The sequence below is a fragment of the Aphis gossypii genome, chromosome 3 (assembly GCF_020184175.1).
Source record: "Aphis gossypii isolate Hap1 chromosome 3, ASM2018417v2, whole genome shotgun sequence".
Classification (NCBI taxonomy): Eukaryota; Metazoa; Arthropoda; class Insecta; order Hemiptera; family Aphididae; genus Aphis; species Aphis gossypii.
The window spans coordinates 11040576-11061735 of record NC_065532.1 but is presented as its reverse complement, the minus strand read 5'-3'; the positions used below and the strand labels follow the sequence as shown (position 1 = coordinate 11061735).

General features: G+C 23.2%; 1 protein-coding gene across 4 annotated transcripts in view; it reads left to right on the top strand.

Annotated features, from left to right (window-relative positions):
• Positions 1-21160, top strand: part of LOC114120579 (probable multidrug resistance-associated protein lethal(2)03659) — a 39938-nt gene that overhangs the window by 15162 nt on the left and 3616 nt on the right. The window contains exons 2-13 of one of the 4 annotated variants that reach the window (XM_027982525.2): positions 3011-3094; positions 4561-4671; positions 4914-5048; positions 8517-8721; positions 17752-17974; positions 18089-18245; positions 18347-18485; positions 18559-18669; positions 18755-19036; positions 19098-19262; positions 19329-19450; positions 21004-21101. In XM_027982525.2, coding sequence (XP_027838326.2) covers positions 3018-3094; positions 4561-4671; positions 4914-5048; positions 8517-8721; positions 17752-17974; positions 18089-18245; positions 18347-18485; positions 18559-18669; positions 18755-19036; positions 19098-19262; positions 19329-19450; positions 21004-21101 — 1825 coding nt within the window. In that variant the 5' untranslated portion in view covers positions 3011-3017. Of the gene's footprint in view, positions 1-3010; positions 3095-4560; positions 4672-4913; positions 5049-8516; positions 8722-12798; positions 13010-15637; positions 15849-17751; positions 17975-18088; positions 18246-18346; positions 18486-18558; positions 18670-18754; positions 19037-19097; positions 19263-19328; positions 19451-21003; positions 21102-21160 lie in introns of those variants that run through there. The other 3 variants (XM_027982523.2, XM_027982524.2, XM_027982528.2) reach the window with 3 other exon arrangements.

Sequence of the window (21160 nt, the reverse complement as noted above, 5' to 3'; positions counted from 1 at the left end):
GGGTTGGGGCTCGAGAATCAATTTGGTACTATAGCCGATCGAAATGGGACGAGTGTACAAGTATTCCAAAATCAATTTGTATCCCGAACTTTTATTTAAATGTTATTTTATGTTATTATTGTGGATATATTAATATTATTCCATAAAATATATAGAATTAGATAACATTTGAAAATGTTGATTTAATGGTCAATCAAAGAATTTTTTACATAGTTCTATTTATGAATATTGCTAAGTGATAAGAAATTTTTTTTGTGACTAATTATATTATGATTTACGAAATGTGAACATTGCGCAATACGTAAATGTTATCTTGAAAAAATAAATAAATGAGTTTATTAACCATGATAAAGTTTATGTAACTTATATAAATCATGTCTAAACAATGTGGTGGTCCAATTTTGACTGAAATGATGTTTATTTTAATCAAGGTACATTAGCTTATCGTAGCTAAATAGCATAACAGCCAACAGGTTTCGTTTACTTAAAAAAAAAAAAATGATTTATTGCTCCTTTGAAATATAATATTTGTCTCATAAATATAATATAGGTATTTATTCACATTTTATACAGGTTTGCAGTTTACGGAATTAGAAATTATAAAAAAAGCGTTCAGTTGTATTTTGATGATATTAATTATTATAATAAATATTGACCATTTTTTTTTTGTCTTTCTGCAGTTTAATTGTTATTAAAAAGATTTTTTTTCTTTTATTTCTACATTTATGTTATGTATTTTTCATAACTTAAACTATGTAAACTGGGGTAAAAAATAATAAGATAATAAAAACAAAAAATATAATATAATACAATTTTCACTAAATATATTCCAATTTAAATTATCAATTACAATATTAATTATTTATTAAATGGATTATTGATTTATAGTCTATACGTATAACGTATAATTTTATTATAATAATAATGCGTAAATTTAAAATTTGAGCGATAATGTATAAATGTAATATTTTGACAGCGATTTTTTTATTATTTATAAAAAATTACAAGACTATCCCTGCATTATGTTTTTCTATTAATTATTTTTTTGGTATAAATTTGAATAAAATTACTTCTATTTTATATTAATATTAATTTTTTCATTTTGTTTAATTTTTGTATTATCTTAAATTAAATTATTTAAATTCCTTTTAGAACTAATTTTTTTAAATGTAACGATTTATCATTAATTTTACTGTCCGTCTTTCATGTTTTATTTTTTATATTCTTAAAAACGTTTGTTGGTTAAATACTCTTTTTACATGATTCATCTTTCACCTGCTTAAATAATAACATATAATATGCATACATTTTTTATTTAACTGTAATATTTAAATTTTTGGTTGTGCACAAAATCAATGAAGTTATCAAAGGTTATTCAAGGTAATTCATTATCAGTAAAAGATATTTTTAATGTTCGTATAGTATATTTTTTACTTAATTTATATTATCTACTAAACAACTGGAACTCATATAGGTATGTAAATTGTTTGAATTTACCTGGTTTTATATGTGATGATTTTATACGCCCTTGACATATTATATACCTATGGTTCCAATGAACGATCATTTTCATTATTGTTTTGCTCAATGTCTACTTTTGTTGTGCATGACGTATGTTACTATTTATTATATAGTATTCTCTAATTACTCTAGTATTCAAGGTTGTTCTTACAATTCGTTCACTTGTTAAATATTGCATTGTTCGTTAAGTTTGAAGATCTCATAATTTTTTTGAATTAGAATAACAGTATTAATTACTTGTCTAATTTTTACATTTTATTACTGCCATTAATTTATTGAAATAATTTAATATTCAATTTTAATATAAATGTTTAAAAATCATTTATCTTAAATTTATTTAAAATGTTTTATATTTGTTAATAATTTCCTGGATAGTTTGTATATGACAATTTATACATTGGGCATTGGCAGAAATAAATTATCAATCAAACACAATTTAACATAATGCAAGCAACAAGTTACAGTTGCAGGTTTTAACATTTTAATAGGTGAATAATAGGTTCATACATATTGTACATTAAAAAACTTCGCATTTTTTTGTTCAGTTGTTTTTAAAAAAATCGTATAAAATAAGTAAAATTAAAAAACTATGGAAGTCATTGCTCTGCTGCTATATATAGATACTCTATAGAAGATTTAATCCGTTTAGGCGGTATACTTGGTCATTGAGTAGATCACTGTAATATGAATGTATTATAAATATATGAGTTTAAATTAAATGATTATTGATTAATCATTGCATATGAATGACGATGTTAACGGAGAGGTAGGCCAGCCTTTATTTCTTAGAATATTTTATAACGATTTATTTATATTATTATTTGTAATATTTTTTCCAAGAGTACCTAAGTTGGTTTGTAGACATTTTTAATACATTTTTATAAGTATATTACATTATTCCTATATTATTAACTTATAAGTAGATTCCACTTTCTGTAAATGTAGAATTTCCTGATTACTTAAATAATAGATTTGTCGTGTATATAGAAAATAATAATTTTAGAAAAAGTGAAATGTTTTAAGTTTTTGAATTCATTTTTTTATATATATACTACAACAAAACAATGATAGAAGATAAAAGGTTATTTTACGTTTGCACTTACAAATTCGTCAACATTTTAACTTCCAACGCTCGTAATAAAAATAATTGTAACTGGATTTGTGTATACATAGATATTAGATATATGGCTATGAATAATCATTTTTAAAATTAAATGATTTATCATCCTAAATCAGCATTTTTTTTAATCATTTGATTTATTAATGCTACTTTAAAATTGTATTCATAGGGAACAGTATATATTTAATATAATAACATGTATTGACTTTACGATCGTCGAATGCCGTAATTTATATTTGAAAATTGTATATTATTTATAATGTACAGTACCTTCACATTATATGTACATTCGCATAAGCCACTGATGATAAAAAAAATTACAAATGTTTATTTATCGTAAATAATAATTTATATTTTATTTTATTTTAGGTAAAATATGGATGCTGGGTTTAAAGAAGAGCGGCCTTCTCATCCTAGAGCCAAAGCCAACATTTTTGAAATTCTCACATTTGGGTAATTTACTATGGATAAATTAAATATAAAAAAATATGTACTCTGTCGAAAAGAATTTATGAGTAATTTTCTATATTTACTGCTTAATTCTTAATTAAAATTATTTTTGATGGGTTGTATTATCAACAGTATTGTTTAATTTATAGTATTAATTTATAAATGCAATAAATATATGTATATATATATAGAATAAATTTAAGTTTTTCTGGTGTATTAAATTTACTTACTAATACATTTTTAGTGTTCAAAATTGTTTTGATAACAATAAATTATATATTTAAAATCCATCGTGTTTTTAAATTAAATTAAAAGCACTGCAAATAAATGCAATATGTTAATTTTAAAATATATTAAATAGGAAATCCGTAAAGATAACATTTTACTAAAATATAAGACATGCATATCACACGTTCAAAATATGTTTTTATGTTTTTTTATATACCTATTATTCTCTTGTTAAAATAAAAATATAAATAATAATAAGTATTGAAAGGATAATTTAAAATGTAATTCCTACTTATATATTTGTATATATGGGAGTACTAGAATGATACTTGTATCTTATTATTTCTAATGGCAATTGTACCTCTTCGCATTACATCATTACTTGTTCAAGATATATGTTTTGTACAATATTCCTTATCTATATATTATTCTAGTTAAAAATGTTTTCTTAGTTTACTTCCCGTATAGCGCATACCGAATTAGCATTAGGTAGCTACTTTTATACTTTTATATACAATATACATTTATACTTGTATAGTACATTAGTACGTACTAACTTCACGATTTGTTTTCGTTCTAATTAAATACGATTATTATTCATAAAGAAAATGAGATAAAAAATACTAAATAAGTTTTTATATTTTAAAATAACAATTAATCAACTTATTTGTGAATAATTGAAAATAATATAATTTTGGTAGTAGTAATGTTGGATGTATATTTTGTAACGTCCTCATCGGTATAATTATTTCTAGGTATTAAAATACATAGGTATCTCAATTATAAATGGATCATAACGTAAGAATATAATATATGTATAATTATTAACAATTGTTATTATAAATTAACTATTGCAAAGGCTGCGAACTTTAAATTATTTTATTATTATTATTTATTATTATTTTATATATTATTAATACAATCATTTCGCCCCTGTTCCATTGTGTAGATAATTTTTACTGGAAAAAGGTGAAATTAGATTTCAAACTCAACCTAAAGAATAGTTAAAAGTCAAATAGCATGTTTTTCATGTGATATATTAAAATTAGATTTTGGCCTAGAAAACAATAATTTATAGGTATATTAAGCTGTAAGCTTGTGTAGTTGTGTCTTAAATATATTGTTTTTTAATTTTTATATTGTTAATATTGTTATCGAAATTTAGTTAATAATTGAATTTATATTATGTATAGTTAATAAGTACCAATTGATTTTTTTAATTTATATTTTATTTTATTCAGATGGACATTAAAGTTATTCAAAACCGGACGAAAAAGAGATTTAGAAGTAAATGATTTGTATACAACACTAAATGATCATTCTTCAGCAACATTGGGAAATGAATTAGAAAAGTAAATCTATGAAATAGTCAAATTTATGAACTATATCAAACATACTTATACATGGGCGTAGCTAGGATTTCAATCGGGGGGGGGGGGATTAAAACAAGATTATAAAAATGCCAATAATAATTATATAAAAAAATTGTTTTAGTTCAATTTGAGGCGCAAATTGAATGCAGCTGGGGTGGGCAAGTGCCCACACCTGCCCCACCCTCGCTATGCCCGTGTACTTATACATATTTTGTTTTAAGGAAATGGAGATTAGAATTAGCTAAAGCAAAACAAACAAATCGACAGCCTAGCCTATTAAGAGCATTACTTCAAATGTTTGGACCTAAGTTAATGTTATATGGATTCTTACTTTCAATTGTTGAAATTGTATTAAGGTAAGATTTATTTGTCTCAAGGAAAACTTTAAATAGTAATTTGATGCTTAATTGTTTGATACTTTTAAAATTGAAATATATTTGTTAGTTAAGTTAATTAATTTCTTTGATAGTTAAAAAAATATATATATACCTATATAAATAATTTTTAAACTAATCCAAACAATTAACTAAGAATATTATTCATTTAAGGGTGAAGACTTTAATAGGAAAGGTATAAATTATTTTTAGATGAATATAGTAAGTTTTATCTCGATAGTTATAAAATAAGTCTAACTTTTATATTTTAGTATAAATGTATATGTTCTGTTAAATTAGAAATAAATATATATTAGCAATGACTACTTGTTGACCTTAAATAAGTTGACGTGACAAAATTTTAAATTATTTAGAAGTGTTTAAGTTAAGTTGGATTAAATTTGCACATATGTGAATAAAAATTAAATTAAATTAAGTTTTATGAGCTTTTTGTTACCTTATATAATCATAATTTAATTCAAGGTTATAGTTTTAAATTATTATGTTAAAGAAAAATAATAAATCTGATGTTGATTATTTCCTAGATTAATAATATATAATATATATATATGGGTAATATAGATAATTCTATAATTAAATACTGAAAAGGTATTTAATTAATATATATTAATTAAAACTAGTTTATTATTAATTATTTAATTGTATGATCAACTTTTAATTTTAAGAGTACTCTGTTTTAAGTGATTCATTATTTTAGTCTTTTATATAGTAATTTAGAATAAAATCTAAAAATATTAACTTTTAGTGGCGTATTTACGGGGATGGTGTTAGAGGTTTCCACCCCCCCCCCCCCCCCAAAACCAAAATATTTTACATAATGGTTAGAACAAAATAAAAACGAAGTACTAATATCTCGTAATTTGCATCATAAATATAATACAACCTCTCCCCCAGAAAAAAATCGTATCTATGCCACTGTTAACTTTCATCATAAAAGTATAAATTAGAAGTACCGTAGATTGAAAAAATTGTTATGGCTAATAATGAATATTGTGAAATAAAATAAATTTTAAAGAACTACTTATATTTCAGTTTTCTAAATTGTAAAAATAAATTATTACAATTATTTTTATAATATTGTAAGTTCACGTTCAAACTCTGTGAATTGTTAAAAAATAAAAAAATAATACATACTAAATTCAAAAGTTTAGGTACTTAAATAGTAAAGATTATTTTTATATTAGAGCTTTTTGTGAAAGTGTCTTTCGAATATATTAGCCTGTAAAATATCTGAAAATATTTTAGCTACAATTCAATGCTTATTTTGGAGTTATACAAACAAAACCAAAAAAGTGAATCTTTGCCAAATACTATGTTCTGAAACTACTATCTAATCTATTTTCTGTTTTGCATCACTTATAAAAAACGACTTGAGTAGACTTAGTTATCTTTTAATCCTTTAGAGGATTTAGTAGAGATTGTAATTTAACAATTACAGTAAAGGAAATCAAAGGTCTTGATATCTGTCCAGGAACTGATATGTTACCTCCAATTCTATTTAGTTGCTTTTGTTATGTTTCAACTATGTTTATTCATTACCTATTTTCACTTTCATTAAGCACTTGTGTTTCTCTTCAAATGGAAATGTTTTGTTCATAATATTATAATCCCTGTTAAGTCAGCTAGTGGTATATTTGATTTTTCTGAATTTGTTTGATATCTTCTATCTATATACTACCAAAATAACTGAAAAATTGAAAATATTCTTAATTAATATTTGAGGTAAAATTATCTACAGATATACAAAACAAACTTTTTTGATTGATTCTATAGGTTGTGAAACGCAAACATTTCTTACGTTAAAAATATGTTTTTAATTACAAATCTGGACTCTTATTTTAAGCTACTTTTGTTAAAAATAGTTAAACTTGAACTGAATTAAGACATTTTTACAAATAATTTAAATATAATATAATAATCAGTCAATCTAGTGTTAGAAATTATATTCCATGCTTCTTCTTCATTCAGAATTATTTTATTATATACAATGAATTATCATTTAATTCAAATTTAAGACATTAATTACAGTGATTTACTGAATGATAAGGTATATTATCTACCTTACAGTAGAGCAAGTCCTTGTTTAAAAAATAAAAATATTGCATTCTACTTTACATTTAAATTTAATCCATTATTTGTAATTGCTTTTATATTCTTACAATAATTTACTAAAATATAAAAGCATTAAATTAGTTGAATAATTTAATTTACAAAACAATTATTATTTATAGATTGAAATTAATTGTTGTTTGTTTGTTGTATAAATTACATAAGTATTATAATAATCATAGTTTTATATTATTCACATTAATAAGTTTAGGTCATTAAACATTACATTTACCCACATCTTTGTATTGACTCAACAAATAAAGTTAGATTCAGTTTGGTAAAAAAAATGTACAAATGTATTATGACTAGTGAATTATAATTTTTCTATCATTTCCACATTAATGTTAATAAGTTTCGTCTTACTGCTACAATAACTAAATATATAATAAAATAGTTGAGTAAATATAGTTCCTACTACATTATAAATTGACTTAAGTATTATTTTTTCAGATATTAATATTTTTAGACTCAAAAAAATCATTGAATAATTAATTGTAGATTGTTACTGATGCATTAATGCTTGTTGTACAATTATCATTTTTAAGTTTTAGTGCTTGTGTATTGATTTTTTTTTTTAATTTAATTTGTATGCTTATTTATTTTTATGCCTTTAATTGTATATCTCTACAATGTATAATTTATAGTTAATGTTAAATTACTTTGATTTTTAAAATTATTTTTATTTGTTTTATATTCTAAAATCAAATAATAGAATACATATTTTAAAAGTTAAATACACTGTTAAAATTATTTTTGTGTATTTATATCTTTTTTAGACTTTCTTATCTAATTTTATACATTTTTTTTATTGATATATTATAGATTTTTATAACTAAATAGGATTATCTCCATTTAAATTAATTAGTGTTTATTTATTGAAAGAGTTGAATTATATAACTAGGTTTTTAATTTAAATTTATTCTGAAATTGATTTGCTATAAATTTATAAAAAGTATTATTAGAGTTGAATTACATATTTTAAATAATTATTTGTTAACTACATTTGGTCATAACTTAGTTATTATAAACTAAGCTTTATTTTTTTATAAAGTTATATAATTATTAATTATTATAATGTTAGGTCCCTCTGATTGAAATTTTATAATAATACATTAAATATATACTCTATAAACTTATTTAGCAAAATGTATGATTAAAAATTAGTTGTTATAATGTTGGTATTAAATTTTAGATACTTGTATTTTTGTTTTAAACATTTTACTCTAATTTCTAAAGAACTCATGTTTCTTAGATTTCTTAATACTGGTTAACAGACATTTTTATTATTCATCAATACGTACTCTTGTATTGGTTGTTCAGGATGATTCAACCCATATCTATTGGTTACCTGATTGGTCATTTTGATTCACCATCTACTACTGACTTGTACACAGCAATTGTGGCTGCAATTGCATTGCTGTTATCTACATTGTTGTGCACAATTGGAATGCACCAATATATGCTTGGTCAAGTTGAAATTGGTTTTAAAATACGTGTTGCTGTGACCACTATTATCTACTCAAAGGTACACACAACCTATAAAAAAATTTCTCAAAATTAAAAAATAATGATATTAGATAGAATTAAAAAAAAAATTTACCGTATTAAATACCGTGAATTCTTAAGTTCTTTTTCAACGTAGTTTCTGATGGTTTTTTCATATATGTATCTTATTACATAGCATTGTAGTTGATGTTGTGATCTTTGCTTATTTTGTTACTTTTTCTATCTTCTCTTTACTTTGCATTGTTAACAATCTAATTAAATAAGCTTGTACAAATTTTTATTTATTTCATGCACAATTCTGTTTTGTTTTATACTAGAAAAGTAGCTGTACATACAACAAAATTGAAAATTTTAAATGTATTATTTGCTTTATTTTATTGATACCAATATGTGTTTGCATTATTATTTTAGTTAATAACATACTAATATGACTTTTATTTCATTAATAAAATTCAAATTTTATTTTTTCAATGTAATATACTTTAAATTTAATTGGACTTATTTGAAATATTAGTATGTGTTCGTATAATTTGATATTCATTGATGAAGTATTATAATAATTAGAAGTATTAATAGTAGTTTATATTTTAAGCATGATATAATTCATCAAAGTTATTTGAAATAATTATTTTTTCAGTTGTAGATAAATAAATTATAAATATATACCTATCATCTCGTAAATGATTATATAAGTACATTATATAAGTTACAAAATATTAATATGATAAAACTATATGCTACAGATAATTTTATCCAACCCGAGGATGGTTAGGTTGCCCTCTTGGCTCTTAATATTTTTTATGATAATTATTATTATGTATAAACTAAAATATTAGATATACTTAATGGAATAGCTGAATTTAATTAAACTTTATTTTTTTATAATAGTATCTCCTATTTACAATTTTTTTTTTTTAATAATTCTTAGAAAAACTAAATGAACAATTTAATTATTTGGATAATATTTTTTATTTAAATACTTGATATAAATGTATTTATAATATGGAATAATTATTTGTAATTTTTTTAAAAAACAAAGTTTTAAATTTAAGATATTTAGTAATTTTAGTGATTTTAGTTCCTATAATAAAACAATATACAATGCTAAAAAAAATATTCGATTTGAAAGTTTTAAGTTTTTAATAATTATCTTTAATATAGGTAGTCTTTCTTCTGTATATTGTTTTATAAATGTATACTATATAGTGTATATGTTAGCGTTAATATATAAAATTCTGTAATTTTATAAAATAACTATATAGTTATTTTATAGAATTATTTTTGGGTACTTTCAGTTAATATAGTGAATGAATTCATAAGACCATAAATATATACTTCAACTAGTTATTCTACATACCAACTAGATATTTTATAAACTAATAATAATGATTTAGTTAGTGTATTTAAAACTATTTTTGAATCTATGTATAATCACTTTGAAAAACTTAATTCTGATTTGTTCAATGTCAATTTATTAGAATTATTAAATTATTATTATTTTTACAAATTACAATTATTAGTATACAAAATCTTATAGTCAATTACTAGTTATTTAATAAAATAACATAATACATACATTGCCACTATTTACATATACATTTATTCATCAGATCTAAAAAGCATTTTTTGTAATAGAGTGCTTTTCTACAATTCTAATCTATAATTACAAATACAAAATCATTATTTATATAAAAAAAATCTAAATAAATTATTTTTTTTATAATAAGAAATGATTTAAAATAGTTTGGTTGACAAAAACTTTAGTTAAACATTTGAAGTGATTTGATTGAAGTTTTAAAACTGGTATTTATAAGGTTCTATATACTGTAGGCAAAAATATTTTATAGCATGGCATAACAAGAACATTCGAAACAATTATCTTTTTGAATTTTACTCAGAAGTAATGGATTAAGTTTCAATTTTATACACTGTATAGTGTATACATCTTATTTAGATATTTAATATTAGATCTTTAATTATAACTTATAAGTTATAACTATTTTTTTTCTTTTATGTACTATATGTAATATATAATGTATTATAATTAGCAATATCCGTCAAATATTACTAATTTGAAAAATTGAAAATATATAGTGATTTTTCATATGTTTTGAATTTTAAATTTAGTATTGATTTAATTTGATCATTATTTAAATATTTGTTTTTGTTTTATACTTTCAGACTTGAAATTGTACCTTAACCTTATTTAAAATATGTACACTAAAAATATTACTTACGGTTTATTTTTATGGTGAATAATAAAATAAACTCTTACTCATAAACTAAAGTTTATTCAAAATAATCTTTTGCAATGAGTATTGCTGTTAAACTTGATATCATTTAATATAACTTGTAACGTGGTCGGAGAACCTTGTTACAATATTAGTTATTCAGGGAAGGTATTCTATTCCTTATGGATAAGTTTTCCGTAGCTGGGGGTTAGAGCACTATTATGAGGTGATTATCAATAATAATACACGTTTGGTTTATATATCTATTAATTATATATTTAAAATATACATAACAGTTTGGTAGATGGCTGTTAATATTTGTAATACTTGGTTCACACTCGTTGATGGTCAGTGTCGAACTGCTGTTGTGTGTCATTTTAATATATTAAATAAAAATTCGGAAGTGTGAAATGTGTTGAGTGTGTATATTTTGTGTTAATTAATCATATTATAGTGTGTTTAATGTGTAATAGTTATTTATATAGGGTGTAACGAACGTTACAAACTATTCTCCCTTTTATTTCAACTTTTAGTGAGTATTTACAATTTACTTTCCTACTTTTTTAAAAAACTACACAACACTGAATAGGTCTTTAAAATTAGATAAGGGCTCCTTTGTAGGTATGGGTACAAGCATCTGCAAATTTTTTTGGGAAAAATTATTGGCGTATGGGCCACGGCAGTGTAAGTTATAGCCATTTAATCACTGTCAGTGACAGGCCTGCTGAGCAAAGTCATTATTAAATAAAATTAGATAAAATGTATTTGAACCAATTTTTCTATTATACCAGTGTACCTGTACAACATACTTGCAATTAATAATTTTAGCTATTCAAAATTTATTTAACCAATTGTAAAACAAAAGGCTTCTTTATTCTGTATGCTGCATCTAAAATTAAAGTTTGTGCATGCCTAAAAGACCTTTGTATTTCTCTTTTCCTAATAATACCACTGGTTAGTTAATATCTTACAGCATATAGCTTTAAATAAACAAATAATAACTTTGTTTAGATGTAAAAGTGTATGAGTAAAGATTTAAATTTCTATGTACTTTTTTTAAAGAGCTTTGAAGAATAACTTACCAAATATACATAATATACCGAATATACTTACCAAATAAATACTATATGATTATTTTTAAAGAAATTATCAATAAATTATTATATTGTTTTAATCTAATAGAAAATCAAGATATGTAGTGCTTGCACACCCAAGTTTATTCTTCTAGAAATTTTACGTAATAATTATGTTATAGAATTTAATAGTATTAAAAAATAAAAATACATAATAATTAACTATAGTTTTAATTAATTCTTATTGTTGATGAAATCATGTGCATTTTTCATTATGTGCTTAATTTAGATATTTAATCAAATGTTTAATAGTTTGTTGTTTCATTATTATTAATAATTTGTGTTGTATATTGTACGCATATTAATTAATATATACATATTTATAAACTAAAAATATTTGTAAAAATAATTTGATCTTAAGTGCATGAGTACTATCTATATTTCATGAAAATAAAATAGTTGATTAAAATTTTTCATAAAATCTATGAAATTTGATAATGAACACTAGGGACAAAACTACAAAAGTAGTGCATACTGATTAATATCTCTCTTAAAATTAAATTGATAATGAATGTAACAGTTGTATGTAATATTACATTTTATTTAGTATATTTTAGTACTTTTCTTATTAATAATAGTTAGAAGTTAGAACTCTGTGAAGAAATTGGTTTTCAATTATATTTTAGAAGAACATAGTAAATATATATGGGACATGATAAATCAGATATATTTTTTTAATTAACCGTGTTGATTATCAGAGAATATTTTTTGTGTTTGATATGACTTATATAGTGTATGCCAGCCGTTCTTCTTGGGTCGTATAATCGCACAATTTGAACCAGACATACCATCAGATCAGTCTTCTCATCTTGGGATAGTTTATGGGATTTGTTTGTTGGGAGCTGTTGCGTTCAAGACTTTTGGTTTCACCGCCTACGATATGCTCACCACGCACATGGGCATGAAGATGCGTGTGTCAACGTGTTTTCTGATTTATAATAAGGTACCTTTGCGGTCCTTTTCATGATAAGAGTATTTAATTAACCCAACACAAGTGTGATTGCTTAATGCATTTTCCTGGCAAACAAAAGATAGCATTTTTATCTAATTTTGAGTATGAATTAAATGTTTTTAAAAAATATATTGATTCTATATATATTTGTTTTACACATTATAGTTGGTTTTAATACATATCCCTTTTCAAGTTCAATAAATTGAAGTTATTTCTTGAAATATAATAGTATTATTATTAGATTTATCTAACCACATTATTAATACAATCAATTATTAATGTTTTATTTATGGTAATATTATTGAAATTAAATCTAGTAATATGAACCCTTTTTAACAGTTATAAATTATGTTAAGCTATTTATTTAATTGGCAAATTCTATTCAATAAAATTACAGTATGACACTTAGGTGTGATTTAAATTTAAATCAATTTAAGTTTACATTATTAAATTGTTGATTAAAGTTTAAATTATTGATATTATACAAACATTTAATTTATATTATATTTAGTCGAAAACAACTGTAATTTTTATTTTAATATTGAAGTACGGATATAATAATTTAAATGACTGCATATGCATACTAGTTACAAAAGACAATAAATATTATAATATCTTTTGTGAGCAACATTTCAAATGATAATCATTTCAATAATTTAACGTTTTGTTTCTGAATGAGACTCTCTAGCTTAACATTTTCCTTTGTAGGTTACTATTAGTTCAATTTAATAAGCTTTTGTAATGTTATCTTTTGCTAGTCAACTTGCTATATTGCTATTTTTTATTGCTATTGCACTGAATCTTGTTAATATTTATGTGTTTCTTGTGCTTTTTAACATGTGTGAAAATAATTTTATTTTTAGTTAAATGTTTAAATTATAAACATTAAAAATTTATTTCAGTAGATATTTTATTAATTATCTATCAAGTATTGTAGATTATTATATTCACATCTAGAATACAATAGGTATACTTGCACTTATCATACTAAATTCAATTACTTTGTAGTTAGTAGTCAAAACTGTTATTAAATATTACAATATTTTGTTATATTTTAGAAAATAACCAAAATAACATGTTTTTGTAAGAAAAAAAACTAGGTAGTAGGTAATTGTATAAATTAATTGAATGATTAGGTATATTTTAATGTAAAATAACATTTGAGTTTTTATTAACTTATTAATTAATAATTTTTAATATTGAAATATATATTTGACATTCATTACAACTTAATGTGGTTTTAGGTTTTATTAATATTTGTATGTATGTGTAGGTATTATAATGTATTGACAACTATACTTAATTATATAATTAGTTAGATATAAAACTAAGATCTATATGTTTTACCTATACATTATTATATTCCATAAATAAGCCAAAATCTACCTATTAACAAAAACAAAATAACTAAAATGGTTTTTTTTTTAAGTTAAAAATGTTGGTTGTTAGTTTTTTCATGGGTACTAAGCATACCTAATCAATGTAATAAATAACTTAGTTGTTTTTGTATGTATATAACTTAATAATGTAAATTATAAATATGTTATTACTTATTAGATACCATGTCCTTTTCATTTTCAAATTTTTGTATAGTAACTTTTTACACTTCTAATAAATCTTAAGATTGCATTCTCTCTATTTTATTTTGTATAGTTGGCAAAATTTTAGTTTATGTATTTTTGTAGTAGTGGTTTTGAAAGGAATAATGATGGTGATCACTCTGTTTTCCTTTTGGACTTTTTATGTCTATTTTAAATTTCAAAATATAACATTAATTTAACTTAAGTCCAACTAAAAGAACTTAGAAATTCTACAATTAGAGGATAAAAATATTTTTTTGTCCCCTGTTACTAATTTCGGGGAATAACTCTCTTTGTGATATTTTGTCTAAACCGCTTCTGTATTTTTGCCATATACCCTTGGACGATGACTGTCACCCATAAGTTACCTGGTCTGTACAATGCTTACATTTGTATGTGACTTTGCAACTGTTTGAAATTTGATAAATATATGCTAGTAAATATTAATTATTTGATCAATGAACACATACCAACATTCTTTTGATTTATTTTATGCAATTTATAGTCTAGATAATTGATTGATGTGTGTGGGTATAGTGTGCATTTTAATTTTTTTGGTTGTTTGGTAAGTAAAAAAAGGAGAATTATATAATATATTATTTATTGTCTAAATTTAGACGTTTAGGACAATAATGTATGTATACAATTTATTATTTATGCAGAACATAAATAGGATTATATTGTATTTTTTAATTTTATTTTTATTAATATTATAATTTTCAACAGAATGAATAATGTGTTTTATATTACATATATGTATATATATATATATATATATATATACAGGGGCGTATTTAAGGGGCACATGGTACCCACCATATGGCCTTCCACCCATTCATCTTATTTTATACGTTTTAAGTTTTATTACTGAGAATATTGACCTCTCTTACTCTTCACTCACTGGCACACGATTAGGTAAATTTGATTTTTTGTTCGTGCGCCTTCCTCCATAAGACATTGAATACGCTCCTGTGTATATACTTACCTATATATATATATATATGTATGTGTGTGTGTGTATGTGTGTGTACCTATGTAGAATGTCTCAGCCTCTGCTCATTGGCGGACTGTTAGCATATTTCGACCCTGATGAGTCCAGACAATCCGACTTAGAGCACGCATATATTTATGCATTTGGTTTGGTGTTGAGCATGTTTGCTACTCTGATCTTGTATCATTCAACACAATTAGAAATCATACATTGCGGGATGAAGATGCGTGTTGCCTGCTGTTCAACAATATTTTATAAGGTATATAAATTCTTAACAAAACTTAACGAGTTTTTTTTTTTTAATTTGATTATGTGAGTTATTTGAAAGCAGCTTTGGAAGGAACACATCTTGTTCTATTTTCGATTGTTTACTCAAAATTAATTATACCTATTAACTACATTCTTTATAGTTAATGTGTTATTACTCTAATTATTATTTAAACATTTATCAAACAACCATATTCTATTATATTTATTATTTATTATTGTGACGAGTAATCCCTTGTTAGTTGTTTGTTATCTTTATCTAATTAGCCTAATATAAAAACAATAAAGATTGATATAAATAAACTATACAAGCAATGCTATAATATTATTTTAGTATAATATTATGTATTACATAAGTTATTTTCGTCGATGCGATTGTACATAAACTATTTGTTTTATAATAATTAATAAATAAAATTTAGATAACATAAGTCCTAATACGCAATAATGTGTAATAAAATAAAACATAATCTCATTGTTAAGAATATTCGTTATTTGGTCCATTATTACAGATCTAATAATAATTATCTATCTAATGTTATTTATTTTCTAGCTGATTAATTTTATCGCTTATAATTTTTTATTAGGTTTTTGTTTCCTACTGTTCTTCGATTTTTAATTTGGTACATCTGCATTCTGCAGTTAATACAATGTAAGAACTTAAAAAAATGTCATGCAATGTGTAAAAACAGTGGTATTTTATGTAGAATCAAAATCATATATCATCTAATATTTACTATATAGGTAGTAAGTATCTATATTAATTATAATTTTGTTATTTTGATTTTTGATAAATCTTGTACTGTTCGATTATTTTAAAATTAATTCTGACTGATAATAAAATCAAATAATGAATAAATGATATTTAATGCGTATTAGTTTATTGCATCATATTTGTACCTGTTAATATAAAATTATGTAATAGTTTCTTTCTTTTAAAGAATAGATTACATTTTTATTTGTCCCATGATTCTATTGAAATAAAATATTTTTTCCGCGTTTTATACTACAAAAAACAATTTAGTTTGTTTTAATTGAATATGTATTAGTAAATTCAATTAATTATAATTAAATCATACCTAACTAAATATTTACCTGTTACAACCTATATGAATTTAAAAAATAAAAACATGTTTGGATTACTCATGCTTAATATTATTTATGATTTTATTTCATAGTGAATGTACTTTATATGAAACAATATGTGAGTACATTTATTGAATACCTAATGCAAATTTGGTGTGTGTGTGTGTGATATTTGATTTATATCTTACAAAATAACTTAATGTCTTTTCTTAAGTTTTTGTATGTAGGTATGTATATATACTAATTACTTGTGAAGCGCATGAACTATATATATATATTATATATTATGCCTTTTTTAGTCAAGTATAAGTAAATATAACTTATCCTATAATCAGGGCTATAATATCCAAATATAATTCTCCTTATTAATTTCAAATTTTTGGTTTTAAAAATTGATTTTCCACTATTCTGGATAGTTACAGTTAAACATCCATTTTTTCATATAGGTATCTACATTATTCACACTTACCTACAACCTGTACCAATATTTTCAAAAATGTATTATAATAATAATGATGTGTATAAATTCTGTGTATATAAATTGTATATTGTTTGTGCATGTTGTTTGAGCTTTAATAATATTTTAACGTAGAAAATAAAATATTTGATGTTTTTGCATGGTTTGTGTATTATAATTATTTTATTGTATATATATAATGCTAAAAAAATGTTAATACTGTTGTTAGATTTGATTTAAAATATAATTATTTATTGACTTAAAAATATCAGTTAATTATATCAATAGTCTTGTCTTTATAAATAATATGAATAAGTATATAAAAAAAAATAAGACATTTATTATTGTATAGGCATTACGGCTAAGTAAAACTGCTCTTGGTGAAACCACGGTTGGTCAAGTAGTAAATTTGTTATCAAATGATGTAAATCGATTCGATATAGCAGTTATATTTCTGCACTATCTATGGATCGGTCCATTGGAAACTATTGTGGTCACATATTTTTTGTGGCAAGAAGTAGGCGTGTCGTCAATATTTGGAGTAGGCGCCTTACTTATGTTCATTCCTCTACAAGGTTTGTAAGATAGTTTTTTTTAATGCCAAATACCTTATATAGAGTGGACCTATATAGGTTACCTATTATGGGGTTTAATATTTATTATAATGTGAAACAATGTTGAACTTTTAGGATGGTTGGGTAAAAAAACTTCGGAACTTCGAATGAAAACGGCCATCCGGACTGACGAAAGAGTTCGTTTGATGAATGAAATCATTTCTGGTATACAAGTGATTAAAATGTATACTTGGGAAAAACCTTTTGCTTACCTTGTACAATACGCTAGAAAGTACGTTCATAATATATTAGTCTTAATATAAGCTGTGACTTGGTAAATACAAAAATACAACTTATTTAAACGTATTTATAATTTGTTTTATATAATGATAGGAAAGAAATTCAACAAATTAAGGGATCCTCTTACATAAGAGGTGTTTTATTATCATTCATAGTGTTTCATACTAGAATTGCACTGTTCTTCAGTATTTTATCGTACGTGCTACTCGGAAATTTTATCACCGCTCAAAAAGTATAAATTGCCGTAATAATTTTTATACTATAATTAAAATAATACAAAATTTAACACACTTTCATGTTTTTAGGTGTTTGTCATAACTTCGTACTACAATATATTACGAACAACGATGACGGTATTTTTCCCTCAAGGTATTGGACAAATAGCTGAGATGTTAATATCTATAAAACGCCTTCAAGTATAAACAATTTTATGTTTATTTAAAAAATTTATATATTTATAGTCAATAAATATAATTTAAACGATATTTGTATTTTTTTTAGAATTTTCTATTGTATGAAGAAAAAAACACTCAAGTGGCAAATCGTTCAAAGGCTGACAAAGCTTCTAATGGTGTGAGAAAACCAATCATTATTAATGACAATGATACATCCTCACTGAATGACCAAAATGACCCTGAACAATTGGGAAATCTAGGAATAGTTGTTTCTAATGCTACTGCTAAGTGGACAGATGCTCAAACTGAAAATTCTTTGGAAAATATCAATCTAACCGTAAAACCTGGTAGATTAGTTGCAGTTATTGGTCCTGTAGGAGCCGGAAAAGTAAAATATACAAGAGCTATGAAATATAATTTCGATTATAATATTATAAAATCTATTACAGAGTTCATTATTACACGCAATTTTACGAGAATTGCCACTTTCCGAAGGAAATATTTCTGTGCGTGGTGTAGTATCTTATGCATCGCAAGAACCGTGGTTATTTGCCGGATCGGTTCAACAAAATATTTTATTTGGTTTGCCAATGGACAAAGAACGCTATAGAAAAGTAACAAATTAGTAAAATGTTCTGATCCATAGTATTAATTTGTGAACTTATTTTTTTGTAAACCAGGTTATTAAAGTATGTGCATTGAAAACAGATTTTGAACAGTTTCCTTATGGTGATAGAACAATTGTAGGAGAAAGAGGTGTTTCACTTAGTGGCGGACAAAGAGCAAGAATTAATTTAGCTAGGTAAGTTCAGTTGATGACTTGTTGCAAGCAAGTTCTTAAGAATAATAATTAGTAATCATTTTAGCTTCTATGCAGAGCGACAAATGTATTGATTTTACAATAATCAGTATTTTTTTGCTGTTATTATTATTTTGGGGGTGAAAAAATGTTTTGATTTTAAGTTTTAGGGGTGGTATCTAATATAAAACTAAATAGGTATTTTAGAAGATCAAAAGTAAAAAATTCCCAGAAATAATCTTTATTATGGGCAAATATAAAAAGTAAATAAAAATGAGAATTTTTACACTAAACCAAAACTGATTTACATATTTTATTATAATTTAAAAGCAAATAAGCGTAAAACTTTAATTTTTCATCAAATTTCATTAAGTGTAGAAATTATTATTTTCTATACAATATAATAAAATTAAAAATATTTTGAGTTTTTTTTTTTTTGAGCTATTTAGTTATGAGAAATTTTTGATTTTTTTATAGTTTTTTCCCATAAATTAGGTACTGTATAAAATTAATTATTTGGAAATTCACCTATATTACAAAATAAACCTACTATAGTTATTTTTGTATCTGTATAAATATTATGAAAAAACATAGGTCAATTTTTTTTTCACATTTCAAATTTTTACAAAATCAGAACAATTTACAAACTACAAGTGTTTTTTTTAATACAAATTGAATACAATATTCCTCATTTAGTGTGACATTGGAACTAAAAAATTTAAGACATACATGAATACAATTATTTTTTATAAACATTTGAAGTACAAATGATGATTAAATGACATATTTAAATAATGAATAATAATTCTCATATTATATTATAATTTAAAAACATTCATGGAGATTTAAAATTTTTATGAATACTATAAATTAAATTTACGTAGTGACATTTTCAAAATTTGTAGATCTGATTGGATTTAAGATATTATATTATTATACCATAAACCTATTCATACCATTTTATGGTAAGCCGGTATTGACTCAAAAGTTAGTAACAATAATATAATATGGTTTAAATTATATTTATTATATTAGTATTATCATAGGTAATAAATGCCATGATTTAAGTAACTAATAAATTAGTTCAATATACTTTTAATAAATTGTAAAATTGTTTTAATTGCATTATCAAAAAACATATTATGAAATTAACTTAATGATATAGACTGATTGATGATCATTGCTCAAAATTGTTTTTTTTCTGTAGAATATTAGAATAGAATGATATATCATTGAATTCAAATTTAACACATTCATTTTAAGTGACCCACTCGTCATCTAGTCAGCAGAGTAGTAACCATATTTTGTCTACCTTTTTATAATATTTATTTGATTAAATGTATTATTATATTAGAAGTCATTGTATATTACTTTCGATTGTGTTTGAAATGTTTTATCCTGTTAAATATAATTAGTGAATAGTAAAGTACATTGCACTAATTTTCTTTTTTGTGCTAGTTGAAAAAGAAACTTTTAATATGATCCTTACACCATATAATTAAATTACTTTTTTTTTTCTTTGAAATAATTCAAAATTTTATGCTTTTTTGTTACAGAGCTATTTATAAACCAGCGGATATTTACTTATTGGATGATCCTTTATCTGCTGTAGACACTCATGTTGGCAAACATTTATTTGAGATATGCATAAAAGGTAATTTTAAATACAATCTAAAGTTGTCATAATTAAATAACTGTGAATAATTCAATTTT